A 17,010-nucleotide genomic window follows, 5' to 3' on the forward strand; every position below is an offset into this window, starting at 1 on the left:
AAACGAAGAGGCTTGGGGTTGGTGGGGGGAGGGCTAGGGGTGATACAGACGCATCTGTACAACAGAAGGCCTCCTCAGTCACAATATCTGGTGGCTGCCACCAAGACATGGGCTTCAGAGTATTCAGCAGGTTTTATGAGTCTCGACGATGGCGACTATGAAGTCGAGATTTTGATCTCCTGCAGGTGGTGTTCATGCCGCATCGTGATCAATGTCACCGTCCAAGCTCATGGAAAGTGGTAGCTCCACGTGAGACGGCTCGAGCGGACTCTTTCCAAGAAAACAATATCTACCACCATTTCTCTTGATTACGCCCGTGTCCAAGGCCGTTAATGCGACATCCTCGAGCCACCTGCAGCGGGGTATTGGTATGCTCGTGTGACTGGTTGCCGCTGGTCCTGTGAGTAGTCACACCAATTGTCGTGGGACTCCAACGGCCGCCGATGACAGCGAGGTAACTACCATCTTTGACATCCTGACAGATGCGCTTAGCAAGTGAAGTGCGGCAGAAATGCCCCAAACCTAGTGGCTAGACCACGGAAGGCGCCGAGGGGATTGCGTCGACGTCGATAGATTCAAGAACACCTAGCAAGGGGGCCTGGTGCACACCGACGATGCAAGGTTGTGGTTTGACATTGTGATACGGTGCAAGACCAATCCTCTAAGACTCACCCTGGATAATTCTGCGGTCAGTCCTGATCTGGTCGATCCCAGGTTGTATCGTCATACGTTGCCAGGTATGTGTCAAGCACGTTCTGAACAATTGACTAGTGTAAGGATGGTCGGAACCATGCATGACGGGTTGACGGAAAAGCGGTCGTTTTGCGCCGCTTAATCTATCATATTCGAACCGATCGTTAGGGAGTATCCGTGCTTTGCAGATGGGCAAGGGGTGGACGGGGGTTCGGGGACTCGCCATCTGCCTCATGGAACTTATCGAGGAAGATTGTTGCCGACCGAGGTTGGAAATATCGTAGTCTTCTCTGCATGACTCCGTTCCTAAAGAGACCGAGATATTCCAGATCCCGAAACTTCAGCCGTTGCGGATATTGGAGAGATTGTCGAGGATCCGGCGAGCATCTGGATCCGGATTAAATCTTTGCAGGGGTTTGTTTCCTGCCTCTGTCTGTCCAATTTGGTGCATGGAAGACTTTTGTTCAAGGATTGGCCTTGTACCCGTGCAGATGTGTGTTGAAACGGGCTCTAGACGGGGCTGGAAACCCTAACGGCTCATACTCGTGTCTTTCAGCCCTCGGGTTGGCACAGAAATGAGGGTTGACATCTCCAACCTCGTATCCAACTACCCGCATCCCAGTCCGCTGCTGGCGAGTCTTAACCACGTTGAGAAATCTGTTATGTCGGGCTATTCTTCCACCCTTGACGAGGTGGCAAAGAACTCGGTGGAAGGTCAGATCATTGACCATTGCAGATGGACCACCTCGATCACACCCTCTGCGTCTGCCTATCGTGGCCAAGCGGATTGAACATTTCGCCTCCACAAAACGCAAACCCAGATTTGAGGCCTGTCCTGCGGCATGTGAGCATGTCTTACTAGTAGTCAAGTGAGGCCAGGTCCAGCTCAAGCGAGCCAGTACTAGGCTCTTTGTGGAGCTGAGATTGGCGGGAATCGTCTCGAGACAATTGGAACATCGGAAAGCCAACAATCTTCACAACATGATCTTTCGGAGTTTCGATCGGATCCGTGCTCAAGATACTGAGCTTGTAAGTTCGTGTTCGCGTTCAATCAATGCAGGGGATGGGGCTGTCGAATGTGCTAATGGAGGAAGAGAGGAGAAGTTTTGCATTTTCGCCCACAAGCTGAGACAGAGAACGTGGCTTTTGATTGCGCCTTTAGAGTTTCTCTCTGCTTTGGCCTTTGTTCCGTGTAGATGCACTAGCACCTATCGGTTAAGGTCTGGCTGTACCGTGACGCCACCGAAGCATGAACAGACTGGTGGTCGAAGGATCAATCAAGGGGGAAGCGGGAACTGTTGGCCGTCAGCCTGGTGCATTTGTGCGAGGAGGTGTTGAATCTCGGGGCTTGAAAACTGTTTGACATGTCTTAGTGTCATCCCCGGGTTGTCACAGCCCAAATTTAACTGCACCTCCACCCATGTAGTTGCGTTGTCAACCCTGGCTACAGCCTCCACTGCGTTTTTGGCCCATGCTCTCAGCCAAGGCCTGCGCTTGTCGATGGGATTGAGCCGGGGAACTCTTCACGGAGATCGAAATCCCCGGACTAATACGAGGAGCTTTTTTGCCAGCGCACATCACAACCCATTCCGAGGAAAGAAGGGTGGAAAGGAGACGATGGCACTTGGTGGGTGGAGAATAGAGGTTAGCAAGAACCATTACGCATGGCAGAGGCCATTCAGAGGACGAAAATGATTTCCATCACGCAGATCCATTGCTCGAACGAGAAAGGAGAGACAAAACGAATGAAGGCATGAGAAGTTGAAATGAAAGCGGAAGTCTAGAACCGCTCTCTCTGCCAAGCGAATCGCGTATTGCTCGCTTCTGGCAGCTTTCTGTTACCCAACGCACTGGTTCCCTCTCGCTAAAGGAGGTATAGTACAATCGGAGGCTATTGTCGCTCCCTATGGCAACAGTTCTCATATGCAAGGTCTCGCAATGCCAATGGCTCGTGGGCAACATAACATTGTCGTATATTTGCTGCGTCGAACTTGCATCCGTCTCCAACGACATGAATCGCAGACTTTCTCAACCACACTAAAGAAAAAGAAAAGTCACTGTACGGTCCGCTGGTCCGCCCCGATCGCTCTGGAACAGGTAATATCCATCCGTGCTTCGAAAGCGTCCGCGGAATCTAGCTCCTGCAGGTCATTTAGTGGTACCCAATGACGTGAGACCAACCCCGGAGAAAAAGGGGGGCCTTCCGCCCCAAGTCTCATTCCACATGAAATCTGACAAGTTCCCCCATCTACTGATCTTGCATTGACTGCAAGAGAGCATCCTGCAAATGCGCGTTCTCCTCTCCATAGCCAATGCGCTGTGGCCTGAAACCCGGCGCGCTTTGTGGAGACAGACAGCTCAGCAAATTCGCTTCTTCAGCTGCTAGATTCTGCTCCACCGGAGTCATCGGCCAACTCTTCGCTGCTAGTCGTAGATCCAGGGAGTCAAAGCTTTGGTAGTCGGTGTAGTCGGAGTACGATGTGGTCGAAGGGCTTGCCGTTGGCGTCGAGTCAGTGAAAGCACCCTGCTCTTGATACCTCCTTTTGGCTGAATGCCGCGCTGCTCGCCCACCTTTTGCTCCCGCTCTTTGACGTTGAATGGCTGGTATGCGGCCCCGCAGTGTCTTTTTGCCTGCTCCAGATTTGCGATACCTTGTGGTAGACTGGACCCCATTCTTGATCGCCTCATCGGTCAGCATCCAGACGCTAGTAGCTTTTCTCACGCTGCCCTTTGCGCTATCCCTGTCGTTTTCGAATGCCTGTGTGCATGGTTAGTCGGGGATGCGCATGGTCCCAGGAGTATGCATTGCTAACCTTATTCATGGACAAGTTGTGCCGAATGCTATTCTGCCAACCATTTGATCCAGATTCTTGAGGTTTAGTAGTATTGTGGCGAAACCATTCGTAAATCTCTCTGAGCATCAACCTATGGCCCGGTGCCTGCATCAGAGCTTCGTAGATGAGTCGGGCATACGGCTTGTCGTCAACTGCGTCTTCATCTTCTTCCATTGTGGTGAAGATTCTGCACTGGCTGTATTCGTCAGACGAAGGCCAGATATTCTGCTCTTCATAATATTGGTATGCTGACAGAGGGGGGTCCACTGGATCTGCTGTGTATGGGAACAGCGGAAGGCCACTGAAACCATCTGTTTGTCCGACAGTATTGCTGATGAATTGCGGATAAGGATGGGGTGCCCAAGTCGGGTCTAGATCGATTTCGGAAAATTGGAGTTGGGCGCTTGCCGGGAAGATATGCTCGTGATGGGGATGAAAGTTCTCATAGGGGATGTCGTCCACAGTCTCCACCTGGAGCAGTGGATGGACATCTGTGTGTTGTTGACCATGATGCATCTGAAGGTGCGAGATTGCTGAAGGTGACTGCAAATTTTGCTCCTCGAACGCCCCGGTCGTGATGTTTGAAAGTTCAAAATCTCCAAAATTGTCATATGCCTCATAGCGATGAGTTGGGATCTCAGCATCCATTTCCACCGTTCTGCGCATTTTGGGTTCTCGGAAGATGCGAGCCGAGTGATAGGCGGCAGAAACTTCTTCACCGAGATTTGTGTAGGCCGGAGGCGAGGAATGGACCTGATGTGAATGCTGTCCAAGTCAGGGGAAAGTGCAAGAGGACGATGAGATCTTGGATCATTGACTGTGATCGCGACAAACAGGAGGAGAGGCCGGTGCTTAAGGATTTATTGCCAAAAACAAAGAAAAGTCAAAGGTGGGAAATAGTATTATCTAGAACAAGCAATTAGTTTAAAGGTGCATATCATGGTACATGCTTGAAAGGGGGGAACCATGCAAACAGGCAGGGGTAGGAAGGGTGGAAGGAACAGGCGCCGGAACGCAAACAGAAGGGTTCCTAGACTGACCTTTCATATCCTTTTGCTGTAGGAGAAGACGCCTGGATGCACCAGCTGCATGCTAGTACAGTAAAGTACTGTATCACATACATCCAAAGGGAATCCGGAATGCTGAAGGATCTCCTATCCAATCAGATTTGGGACGGTTTGCGAAGCTCTTTGTGCAACCAGATGTGGCTCAACAAGCTGTCATATTCGGAAGAGTGCATCTGGCTGGGCCTCAAATGCCAACCTGCAGTGCCCCACCCTCTCATCCTGCACCAGGAAAATTTGACTTTTGTGTGTTTTCCTTTGCTTCTGTGATGGCACAGAAGGGTTGACGATTATACAAGCCACACCATATGCTGAAGGGAGGCCCACAAGACCTAGCATAGTAGATTAGCGAACAAGCAGAAGTGAGCGCCATGATCTGGCTGGGTTGAGACAAGGCAGCCGGATAGTTGTACCGGTGGGCTCCGCGCTCAACGGAGCAGGAATGTTGTATATGCAACGGCCGTCAAGCTGAGTTGGCCGGAATGCCCAGAGATATCAATTTACCGGTAGCTTAGGTATCATCTCGTTGTGTACCCAGGTATATGTAGACTTGACAGTTCATTTCATTCCAGTCTGTGGCCGATATCTGAGAGGTGTCACACTCCGCGTAGTCATGAATGGGATCTTAATGGCCACCCTAGGAGACGTATGCAAACCAATGTGGCCACCAGAAAGACGTGATCAAGCAGGCTCGGAGTCTAGCATTCGATAGGAGGGGTGAAGTCTCTCTGAGATAAGCGGTGCCGCTTGTTGGAAAATTTCAACCGTTGTCAGCTTCCGGCATAAGAGAGATACTGCATCAAGGAGACAGAAGCCTGCGGCAGAGCTCCAATGAGTACCAGGTCGGCCGAATGGTGGCATGAAGACAACGTACAAAGTTGAGGACTTAAGATGGTGTCAAGGACCGTGGTGGTGAGAACGATTTGGTTTGCACATCTGACTGGTAGAGAACACCGTAGGCGGTACTGCGAAGTACAGGAAGTTGCGGCACCATGGGCTTGGCAACGGTCAGACGCCGACGCCCACAACACAATGCCAAGCATTTTTTATGTTCGGGCTGCTGGCCCCAAATGTTGCTGGAGGCCGCATGTCCGGGAGCCTCCCTTCCGGGCCAGCCAGCTGATTACATCTAGCACCCGTTGCCAACCAATCCACATCATCGCCTGAGAGGGGCCGCCGACGTCAGTCAACGCGAGCTGACTTTGCTTACTGTGCTCTGCGATAGCCCGTGATGCCCCGGAAGGAGCCCTTTTCAGGGAAATGCCAATTAAATAAACTCCATACAAGTACACATTTTCAATCACTCGACTGCACTTCTTGGTCTGGGGACTAATCCATCAGCGGCAGTACCCTGACTTATTATCTCTCCACTCATTTGCGCTGAATGACAGAAGGGTTCAATCTCATTCCGCGACCTTCCTAGGGCCTCTGTGTTTCTTCTCGCTGGGCAGGGAGGCTCGCCCTCATATCTCCTCACCTTCCTTCCTTCAGGCGTTGCTTGTGACGACCATTTTCTCTCCTCTGTTCCATCTTGGACCTCTCTACCCAGTCGAAGCATACTCAGCCGCCATGCCCGAAGTCGTCCGAGGCAGTCGTGCCAGTTTTCAATTAGAGCGCAGTCGTGCGTCGCATGATGGAGCGGCCCCCTCCACTCCCGTACGAGAAGGCCGGGGTGTCCATTTCGGCTCAGAAAGCCCTGGTGTGCGAGAGGAGACTCCGACACCAGGTCTGAGAGCAGTCGATACCGGGCTCAGCACCATGTCTGCCTCTGAACGAAGAAAGAGCAGAGAACAAGCCAGGAGAGAGCGGAAAACGGAGCCGGAAAGAGATGCATACTACGATAGTCGTGCTGCGACCAAGAGAGAATTCAGAAGACGGGCGAGCACACTGCAAGAATACTATTCCCAACATCCTACCCTCCTGCCACAATTGCCTTTCACATGGAGACACGGGTGGCGAAGGTGGAAGCTGTTCTTGACGATATTCACGATCATTGTGGACGCCTGTGTCATTCCTATCGTCTTGTTCTATACCATGAAATTCGCGGGCCACGTACAAGGTTGGATAAGTAGGCTAAATACCTTGACACCTTGTTGCAACTCTCTGGCTAACATATCCATCATAGTTTTCGCGGTCGTGGCTACCATCTGGGGCGGCCCGACATACGTCGAGTTTGGTGTGAGGAGCTGGCGTTTGTGGAAGAAGGAGAACTTCTTCCGGCCCCTGGGCACCTCGAACCGATGGGCCTTTGACATCACCCACTGGATCTCGGTCCTGACCATCACCGCTGTCACCGCGCTGCTTATTGTCGGCAGTGCTCCTCACATTGTTTGGCTGCGAGTTCTTTCAATGCCTGCCCCAGCACTTGTGTTTTGCATTGCCGGCAGTATATTCGTACTCACCATGTGGAGTCTTGCTGGCAAAAAGGCGCCCTTCCGTATCAGCTCCACCGAGAAGGGCGGCGTGGTTTACCCTGGAGCGTACTATCTGATTGAGGATGTCGTTGCCGTTAATGCCAACGCCGGCAGACCTTTCCGTGAAGCTTTGGCTGCGCGGTATCGAGCAAGCCCACGGTTCCGGAGGATGATTCTAGTGCAGTCTCTGTTCTGGTCTGTCGCGGGACTTCTGGTTGCTATAGCTTGCACGGTGGTTGTATGCATCCATCCCGTACCCAAGGACGTGGCTTATGGTATTGGTAAGTTCTGACCCAAGAATATCTCCTACGAAAGAATCATCACTAATGTGGGCTTCAGGCTGGGGTGTCCCCTTCGTCTGGATCGGCATCTGGACCGCCATCACCATCCCCTGGGTTCGACGAGATATGCACAAAGAAACCATAACGTGGGAGGAAGACTGTGGCATTGAGCCTGGCGAAAAGCTGCACAAAGAAAAAAGGCTCGAGCCCACCGATTCTGACCGCGAGACAGCAAAAGAGCCTAGCCCAGATGCGGAGGCGTGATTTACCCTTCGGATTCATCTGTACTACTATTTCTATTGATTACAAGTACATTTAATGGAATGATGCGCATTTGGTCTGATCGCGTCTGGCTTGAAGGGATGGATATGTGTTTTACAAGCCCGTGTTCCTGGATGCTTTTCGGCACTCGTTCGAGCGTGCTGCATTGGATATCCCCTTTTGCATGTGAGATCCGAAAGAAGGAGCGGGGAGTTCAAGGCGAAGAAGAGTCGACGCTACATGTAACAAGTACTGATAGACTGACACTCTGAAGATTCCACGAAGATGGTAAACATAATGAGATCGATCCCTCTTGGTCGACGGGTTTCTCCGAGTTCGATAGACTGCATCAAGCATCAAGCATTTTGATGTCGCGTGCTTCTTCATTCGAGAATCCTGGACAACAACACCACGCTCATCTCCCCACCGACCTCCGTCCATCACCACACTAGTGAGGAAAGAAAAGGGAGGAGTCTGACACACGATACGGCCCTCAGCAAAGATTTGCGCTCGTTCACCGCGACTCTCTGCCCGAAGCACGCTTTGTCAGCTCGCCAACGACAAGCCGCCAACAGAACATCCATCCCTCATCGAGGTATCGTCTCTCCCTTTACGGCCGAGCTTGGGGAAGCAGACTCGCTCCAACCCGGGACCTTCTCACATGCCAGGACTGTGGCACCCCCTCAACAGTTGCTGCACTTGCAATCTACCAAGTACAGTCGTTCCCGAAACCCCCCCCCTTTCAATAAGTACACACAGCGACTTTCTTTGGTGAAAGGTTAAGAAATAAGTGGAACTGTTCTAGCCGGATATGTTATAGTCTTCTCTAGTATTTCACTTAATGATCAATGGCGCTAACGACCCTCTTGTTTACGATGTTAGTAAGGAAGGTTGTAAAGACTTAATGCAATAATGCGTGATAGTCGACAATACTGAAAAGGCTGATCCTATATAAATCTGAGAGCGTTGATCATCATGCACAGGTTAATTCAGCTCAGCCAACACGCAATTTGATCTTGTTCCACGTCCCTGCGAAACCCCAAAGCCTAACTTAAAGACTGTAACTTTTGTGATCGATCTGATAGTGCCGTTCTCATGTGCGCGCAATTGTTCAACTCTATTTATTACTGGGATTTTGACTCGGTAATATTTTCAGCACCGCACTTATTTTGTGCCAAACAATAAAAGGCTAGATCGTGAATATTAACGAAGCGAAAGAGAAATGGACATCTACTTTCGAGAAGTGTTAGAGCTGCTGTTAAGTACCAGCCGGGTCAGCTGTCCTCAGTAACAACCCTTTAATAGCATGAGCTGGCTGTGGATAGCGCAGGGTATGAGTAGTCGATGTTACTAAGAACTATTAGGTTCAATAGCTAACATGAATTGGCTGCGGGGAGGGTGTAACTATCTAAGGGTAACGAGGGTGTATATATAATGCCTGCGCTCTGTGCGCTCTGTCGCAGAGCCAACAGAGCCGACAGAGTCAGTAGAGTGTATCACGTGACTCAGACTTGTTCTCCTGTGGAACCTTCCACGTGTCCAATGAATATGGTAAGCCGTGTCCGTACGGCTCGTGACCGGTCGTCTCCAAGGCTGTTTCCAACAAGAAGGTACTTAGACTAGATTATCACTGCTGCTGTAGACTAATTGTTATTCTAGGCCTATGTGTTCGTCGAAGATGACGATAAGCGTCGCGCCCGCGAGCTGTGCAATGAGATGCTACAAGAGCCAGATATTCATCCCTTATATTAAGTTGAGTGTCATCTTATACTTACTGCGCTTGCCGACATCCCTCCTATGGCAGAAATGCATTTTAATAAGGCAGACAAATTCTGCACCGAGCTATACGCGAGCAGAAAGGATGGTGACGGGGAGGAAATCTCAATGTACCGAGGGATGATCAACGATGGAAAAAAGGATCTAGGTTCAGAGATGAAGCAATGGAAGTTAGAAGAAGGGATATATATCTCTAGCTCGGAAGAGGATTCGAGCTAGGTTAGTCACAAGTGGCGGTGGGACGACCACCAATCCCTCGCTGCTCTCACACATCCACAGCGCAGATTACCTTTAAACCTGTATATTGCTCACTGCGGCGCTTATGACTTCTACGTGCGCCTGATCAATTACAGGTGAGGGCTGAAGAAGCATACACCCGTATGCTAAAATATGCCGAGACCAGGCGTTTTCGACGCCATGAGGATGTTTGGCACTATAAGTTTCTCCTCCACTAAGCACGACTAACTCGTTAGATCGACCCCCAAAAATATTGCATCGCTGCAGTCGATCCACGCTCATGATCGCGACCTAACAGGTTGGATTTTGTAATAATCGCAGCTTTTGTGCATAAAACAACAGCCATGACGCGTCGTAACTGAATGATATCCGTACGGAGGGTTGAGGTTTATTCTCGCCATGATTTCGAAGACTTGTTATGGTGAAGACTTTTTCATTCAGCAAATCTTTCAGGCCGGCATAACGTTTTATATGACGCCCAATCCGAACATCGGAATCTAAGGTCTTCACTATAGGGGCTATACGATTCCTCGGTCTACAACCGAATAATTGCTAAGGGTCTGTGAAACGGGTCTCCTGTAATCGCTGTGAGGAAACTATTATCGACCCATCTCATAGTATGTTCCATGGCAGTAGACATAATGTTAAATATCTCTTGCCATCGTTGCTAGTGTCACGAACCCACCGTTGTCCCCAAGTACTCTACGCCCTCCACCCGAATCGGGTGGACGGTATAGAAAGAAAAGGAAAGGATAAGGCAAAGGACGGTTGAGGCACAAGGCTATCGGTTAACGCTGCCTTACCCTTTTCACGTGACAGAAAGAGGGGAAGCTATAAGAGTCTCCTCTCACCTGAATCGGCGAATTTTTGACTGTTTGTCCCAGGCAATTCCAGTGATTGATAGACTATATTGCATAGCTCGCAGTCTTTCGGGGTCTCTTGTAGATCAGACACTTTGAAAATGCGCTCAAAATTCGCGGCCATTATCCGATCTTTGCTGCAAGTCTCGCACAGTCGCGTCACAGCTGGGCCTGGGGGATGCGTATACAATTTGAGCTGCTTGAAGAAGCCAAGCGCAAAGGCATTGTCTACGATATGGGTCCAACGGTCGTCCCCTTCAAACGGTCCCTGTCGTAAAAAGATGATCAACAAGAGTCCACTTAGCAAGAGACCAATGTGACTTGCCTTCCGTCTATCAAATCTTGGGAATTATCCTTTCTGGGGCTGAATTATATGGCCAAACCCTTCCTCCTCCGGCCATGCGAGAACGGCTCTATTAGCTTCGATGAATCCTTGGCCATCGTCCCCGTCGTAAAAATTTTCGACTGGTTGATTCTCGACGTTAGCTGATGGATGGGCCATTCTATGATCGGCAGCCTCTTCCGATGATGAATCACAATTTCGTAGGGACCAGGCTTTATGAGAACGCTGCGCAGGCTCCCGAGGTTAGGTGAAGCTTGACAACTTCCAAAATTTGGGGCCCCTCCTGCGCAATATATATAGTCGGCTAGCTTCGCCCAGGAAAAGGATACTAGATATCGAGGAAACCATGAATGATTTTGACACTGAGAAACGAGTACTATACCAAATGCACCAGATCAAATTGCGCAGGTAATGGAGCGTTCGCATTTTTGGAGGGCTCTGAATACTTGGCCTGCGTTAGCGGTCAGGCAATCGAATGGCGACCACATCATATGCCAGTTTCCTGCCCGCAGCCTGACGTCGTACGAGAAGCGGAAGTGGTTCAACAGCAAGATTTAAACGTGGCAAATTTTGATTCGCTGTTCTAACGTCAACCTCGATATTCCACAGCATCATGAAGAGCGCCAGCAGACGACTAAGTCTTCAAACCCCTCATTTTACATTTGGTATCTCGATTTTAAGCCTCACAATGTTATGCGGTCAAAGCGACTTGCCCACATAGGAGTTGTCTACCAATTCCATACATCGAGCTGCATCACAACTTTGTAGCTATCGGCTTAACAGAATGTCAAACCTACACAGAAAGGAAAGCGAGATGCATAAGGCCTTAAGTGGCACACAAAATGCAAGTGATAGCACAGATGTGCTGGACCCACAATCAAGCATGGACTCGCCCGATCTTGGGTGGGCAGAAAAACTTGCAAGCCTTAGTGCTTCCGGTGCGGGTCACTTTTCGAATAAAGAATTCGAGGCTGCTGAAACTTTATACCAACAAGTCTTGGATATATGCAAAAAATTTAAGGGTCCCAACGACATAGACACGATTTCCAGCATGGTCAATTTAGGGGAGGCACTGCTATGCCAAAAGAAGCATGAGGATTCCGCGAAGGTGTTTCGAAGGGGATTGAAACAGTCCCAAGAGGTACTAGGACCTGAACACAAGACCACGCTGTTCAGTATGAACTGCCTCGCAGTATCGGTAGCCGCTCTAAGAAGATACGAGACGGACAGGGAATCAGGGGGAGTATGCAGGGGCTGAAGAGATGTACCGTCGTGCGCTGGAAACGAACGGGCTTTCCCTAAACTCAAATGACTCTTCTATGAAAGGCACAATGGAAGGACTCGCGGAGGTGCTCTGGGTCCAGGGTAAGGCCGAGGAGGGCAGGAAGATGTGGAAGCAGGCATCCGGGAAGGACAAGGAGGGCGAGGAAGACGATGACACAGCTTCAAAATCCGGCCAGAGCAAGGATGAAGAGCAGGAGCAGATGTATCGACATGTTCTCGAATCGATAGAGAAACCCTTTGGGGAGGAACACTGGATGACACTCAATACCGTTCGCAATCTCGCCTCGGTCCTAGCGGCACAGGGTAAGTATGAGGAAGCCGAGCAGATGTATCGACGAGCGCTGCAAGGATTTGAAAAGACATTCGGGAAGGAGAATCGGGAGACGCTTTTGAGCGTCAAATTTCTTGGCCTTGTGCTGCGTGATCAGAGTAAATATGAAGAAGCAGAGAAAATGCTTCGGCGAGCGCTAGTAGGGTATGAGAATGAACTTGGTGAAGAGCATCTAGATACTCTCAGGATTGTTTACAATCTCGGCTCAGTTCTAGAGGCTCAGAAAAGGTATGAAGAGGTCGAGCGAATATATCGGCGAGCGCTAGAAGGGTACTAAAATACATTTGGGAAAGAGCATCCGGACACACTCAGAATTGTTTACAATCTCGGCTCAGTACTAGAGGCCCAGAAAAACCACGAAGATGCTAAGCAGATGTATTGGCGAGCTCTACGGGGGTATGAGGATGTATTTGGGAAAGAGCATCCAGAAACACTTAGGATTACCAATGAACTCGGACTAATGATGTGGGGCAGTCAGGCCAACGGTAAAGAAGCAGAGCAGATGTTTCGGCGAGCACTAGAGGGGTCTGCAAAGGCGTTTGGGAAAGATCACCTGGACACGTTCAAAAGCATCATAAATCTTGGTATGGTTCTAATGATCCGAGGCGAGCACGACGAGTCTGAGCAAATGTTTCGGCGAGCACTAGAAGAGACCGAGAAGGTCCTCGGGAAAGAGCATCCGTTGACGCTGACAAGCGCCTATACTCTCGCCCGCCTTCTTCGAATCCGGGAAGACTATATAAGGGCAGCGGATCTCTACGAATGGGCTTGTAGTGGCAACTCCAAACTTCACGGGCCAGACCACGAGATTACGAAGCAGTGCATGGCCGAATACTCTTCTTTGCGGGAGTTGATGGCCAGAGGAGATGTTTAACATCGCTATTACTCAACCAAACCTGGCTGCTCATGACATCCACATCATGGCTACGTGAATCGTAACGTGGTGGCCGGTTGGCCAAATCAGAGGCAAGTTCAACTTTAGCTCAGCCTTGATCAGGCCTTACGGATACCTACGAGAGCGGCGTTCAGCCGTCGTTGTCCTTCGAGTCGACGTCGACCTTGCCAGTCACGAGCAGCAGCTTGACCATAGCCTCGTGCCCGTTCTCGGCTGCCCACGAGAGCGGCGTCCGGCCACCAGAATGTTTTGAGTCGGCCAAAATGCCTGTATCGCTGGCCGGTTTTGACAATAGGATTTTCGATAAATATTGTAATCCGAACCATGCTGTTAAATATAGGCCCGTGGCTTATTTCGGGAAATCCAGACTATAATCTCGGTATTTATACCTCAATATTGACATTGTCGGTAAAGCAGAACACACCGAATTGCCATCCTATAAGAAAATGGACGTAAGGTCTAATACCTACTCTTAGACTTCTGAAGCGTGCGCACCCTAGTATCGAGAAGCATAATCTAAGAACGCGTTGTTCTTAAGTCTGTTTTCGAACTCTTCATCACTAGGACAGCTACCGCTCCCAAAAGTTTTAAACGAGAGGTAAATGAGACAAGTTACTGCGCTTTGTAGCTGAGCGCGAGAAAGCCATCTTCTCCGGATGCGTTGAAAGTATTCCTGTGTAGTGTAGTGTATAAGACGAATAATATTACTCGTCTCGTCCACAGTAACTAGTTTGGCTTAAACAGAAACGATAGTTTTAACAGATGGGATATTTTTCCGGTCCAACTCGTCAGCTCCAAGACTCGCGCGAACAGGGGCCTCGTCTTTATCTAGGATGTTCTCCTCATCCAACTCGACTAGATTAACCGCTAAGGCATAGCATAGCTCGTCGGAAGAAAGCGGCCTCTCCGCGTAGGTAATCTAAGAGAGTGCCTTCTTTACTAGTTTCCTATGTCCTAGTAGTTGGCTTTCGATTCTTTAAAGCGCTTCTATATAAGCTTTGTCGTATATATGGTCTATGCCCAAATCACTTTCGAAAGTTGTCCCAATGCATCCTCGACCTCGGTTCTTATTATTTTGTCGAGAAGTAAGTCGACATAGAGACGAATAAGAAGAAATCCAAAGGATCGTAAGTTAATGATGGTCAAAAAGGGGGATGCGTTGTACTGACATAGCATCCGCTGCTTGAGCAATTGTATCCTGCACTAAGATTTGCAGCTCGTCATCATCTTACACAGCTTCTAGTAGACGGTATATCTGGCACGCAATGAATCTTTTCACGTCCTCCTCACTGGCTCGAACTTTCAATGTTAACTCTCCTTTCGACTTTTCTTCAATATTCGGAATTGAACGCGAAGTCACCATCAGACGAAGATCGGTACTCGATTCCTTTTGGAGGCTCCGGATCGTGGTTAGAAGCTTAGCACAGGTACCGTCATCTGCACATTCATCTAGAGTATCGACAACCACGTAAACTTTTGAGTAGTTGCTGAATATAGTGTGCAGAGTATCGGATATCTCCTGGAGTGATGATCTGGTTCCTCTGCCAGAATGATACTCGTACAAACGCAACACAGGCTCAGGGATTAATCGCTGGGCCCGCACTAGCTGTTGGAGAATTGCTCCACGTAAACCGGTGGCATTTTGATCTCGCTGTTCTCCGTAGTTACAAAATATGTACGTAACTCCGTTGGTGACATTTCGGATCGTTCCAAAGAGATGATCTATGACGAAGGCTGCCATCATCGTCTTACCGGCACCGGGCATCCCTGGACAGAATAGAGTCTGCCTTGATCCATGAATCCTGTTGTACGAAGGTTGAGTTGTGGGCCTGTCTGGTTAATTGTGTCCTGTCCCCCTGGCTATTCAGAGAGACTCTACCTATTTATATATACATTGGCCTATAACCACAAGAGCATTCCTGAAACCTCCCACTCCGTCGCCATCCTGTCACAGAACTGCAGGAACAACGAGGTTGAAGCAGTTTGCGCAGTTGGTGAAGCGTCTAGCGTCTCAGGTGGTTTACCACAGTGGCTATCTTGCAACCCTGTCAACACATGTCAAACCTAATTAGAGAGCTGGGAGCAGGACAGTTTATAGTGCTGGCAGGCTGCCATCTTTACAGAGAGAGCAAGAGATTACGAATTAGATGGCTTTTGGTACCGTCCACCTAATTCCTGAGTGTTTTATCAGTCTCGTTCAGTCCTCAATGCTGCCACTGTGCTAGGCGTTCGTTGCTCTAGCCGCCGCCTCTCTGGGTGGTGTTAGTGGTGGTGGTATTGTCTTGTCAGTATCAACCAGAAACGCGTTCTCGATTCCCGATCTGCTGGACAGGCCTCTGTACGTTGTTGCACGTACACACCGAACCCTGAAGTGCTCCGTTACAGCACGAGTATGTTTCTACCCCCATTCCAGCAGGCGCATCTAAACGAAGTGGCGTTGAGGCGTTCGGGTGTAGCTAAACGTCGGAATATTCGAGGAACGCGCCTTAGGCTCCTACGCTATGCGGGCTGCCCCTTTTAGAAAGTGGGCATTTCTCCGGAGTGCTATGATAGAGTGAGCTCCTCATGCTATCTATAGATGGCGCCTAATCTCTTAGCATCGTAATATACATAGATTTAGCATATGATTGAAAATGGCGCTTTCATCCCTAAATTAGTGAGGCCGCTAATTATAGCTTTAACGCAGTTAAAGCCATTAGTCGAAACCTTCGTGATTTCGATAGTATTAGAGCACCTTAATTATGGGGTGAACATCCTTCATCTATCACTCCCACCATGCGAGACGCCCTATTGAAATATCTCCTTCGAAACTTCACCTATAGGTACAGTTAGGAAAGGAGGTACACGGCTTCTCCTAAGCTATACCCAGAAGATGAGGTAAAGGGTGTTGCATCTAATACTAAGTCAATATATACAGAGTTTTATGTCTCATTATCGATGAGATTAGCACCTAATGGCTCCCAATGAAAATTTCCTCTGAGCGGGGTGCGGATTCAGCGGCTTATAGTTTGTGGCGGTAACTAGGGCCTGATTATGTATTATATTGCGCCTCCAACCTTGCACTAATAGTAGTTGTCCTTCGAGTTAATCTTTACCGATGAAACGGTGGTCGCTGGTTGCGCACATCATCTAAACACCAGCGTCTCGGGTGGCCGATGCGCTCACAGCTTTCGAAGGCCAGGCGGCGCACGCAGACCCCGCTAATACGTGGTATGCGGAGTACGGAACTGCCGGAACGATGCGGGCAGTTTTATTACCGGACTGCTTTTTCGGTACTGTATTCGTGTGGTATTAGGAATAAGATGACACGGATCGGTCGCTTAGTCATACTCGGATTAGAAGGTAGACTGTTACTGATTAGGCATAGCATGCTAATATTTTAACTTTCCGTGGGAGAAAGTTGCAATGTGTCCGCGAAGGGGAGGGCGGTTTCGGGAACGACTGTACTGGTATGTAATCATTATCGGGCGCCCATCAAGGTCAAGCCCTAGTCCCAATGGGTCATCCTCAGGCATATACGAGTGCACACATACGTTTGCATAGCGTTGTTTAGGCAGCCCGCCCAAAGACACGGAGAAATGAGATGGTGGCAGCATCAGTAATAAAGTCCGCGTCCGTAGGATGCCGCTTTGTCACTCGTCTCCCCTCCCCGCTTCCTTTGAAGGAAAGGCTGAAGGATGACGAGTCGAGTGGGATAAGGGGGACAAACTAGCGGTGGGGAGGATGATACACAGACG

The 17,010-nt window shown here is 49.6% G+C and overlaps 5 protein-coding genes across 5 annotated transcripts; 2 read left to right on the forward strand and 3 right to left on the reverse strand.

The window, feature by feature from the left end:
* Positions 1-2,941: 2,941 nt before the first annotated feature.
* On the reverse strand, positions 2,942-4,193 carry Z519_09269 (uncharacterized protein; the record flags this gene model as incomplete). The annotated part of the gene is made up of 2 exons (XM_016766993.1): positions 2,942-3,451; positions 3,507-4,193. 2 exons carry the CDS (start codon positions 4,191-4,193, stop codon positions 2,942-2,944), a joined length of 1,197 nt encoding a protein of 398 aa, XP_016616509.1.
* A 1,967-nt stretch (positions 4,194-6,160) lies between these two features.
* Positions 6,161-7,550, forward strand: Z519_09270 (uncharacterized protein; the record flags this gene model as incomplete). Its single annotated transcript, XM_016766994.1, has 3 exons — positions 6,161-6,659; positions 6,717-7,286; positions 7,345-7,550. The coding sequence occupies 3 exons, from the start codon at positions 6,161-6,163 to the stop codon at positions 7,548-7,550; spliced, it is 1,275 nt and encodes a 424-aa protein (XP_016616510.1).
* A 3,997-nt stretch (positions 7,551-11,547) lies between these two features.
* Z519_09271 (uncharacterized protein) lies at positions 11,548-13,252 on the forward strand (the record flags this gene model as incomplete). Its single annotated transcript, XM_016766995.1, has 3 exons — positions 11,548-11,938; positions 11,994-12,648; positions 12,691-13,252. 3 exons carry the CDS (start codon positions 11,548-11,550, stop codon positions 13,250-13,252), a joined length of 1,608 nt encoding a protein of 535 aa, XP_016616511.1.
* A 119-nt stretch (positions 13,253-13,371) lies between these two features.
* Z519_09272 (uncharacterized protein) lies at positions 13,372-13,599 on the reverse strand (the record flags this gene model as incomplete). The annotated part of the gene is made up of 1 exon (XM_016766996.1): positions 13,372-13,599. The coding sequence occupies one exon, from the start codon at positions 13,597-13,599 to the stop codon at positions 13,372-13,374; it is 228 nt and encodes a 75-aa protein (XP_016616512.1).
* A 902-nt stretch (positions 13,600-14,501) lies between these two features.
* On the reverse strand, positions 14,502-15,038 carry Z519_09273 (uncharacterized protein; the record flags this gene model as incomplete). The annotated part of the gene is made up of 1 exon (XM_016766997.1): positions 14,502-15,038. The coding sequence occupies one exon, from the start codon at positions 15,036-15,038 to the stop codon at positions 14,502-14,504; it is 537 nt and encodes a 178-aa protein (XP_016616513.1).
* Between the last annotated feature and the right edge of the window lie 1,972 nt (positions 15,039-17,010).

The sequence above is a fragment of the Cladophialophora bantiana genome (genome assembly GCF_000835475.1).
Source record: "Cladophialophora bantiana CBS 173.52 unplaced genomic scaffold supercont1.15, whole genome shotgun sequence".
Lineage (NCBI taxonomy): Eukaryota > Fungi > Ascomycota > Eurotiomycetes > Chaetothyriales > Herpotrichiellaceae > Cladophialophora > Cladophialophora bantiana.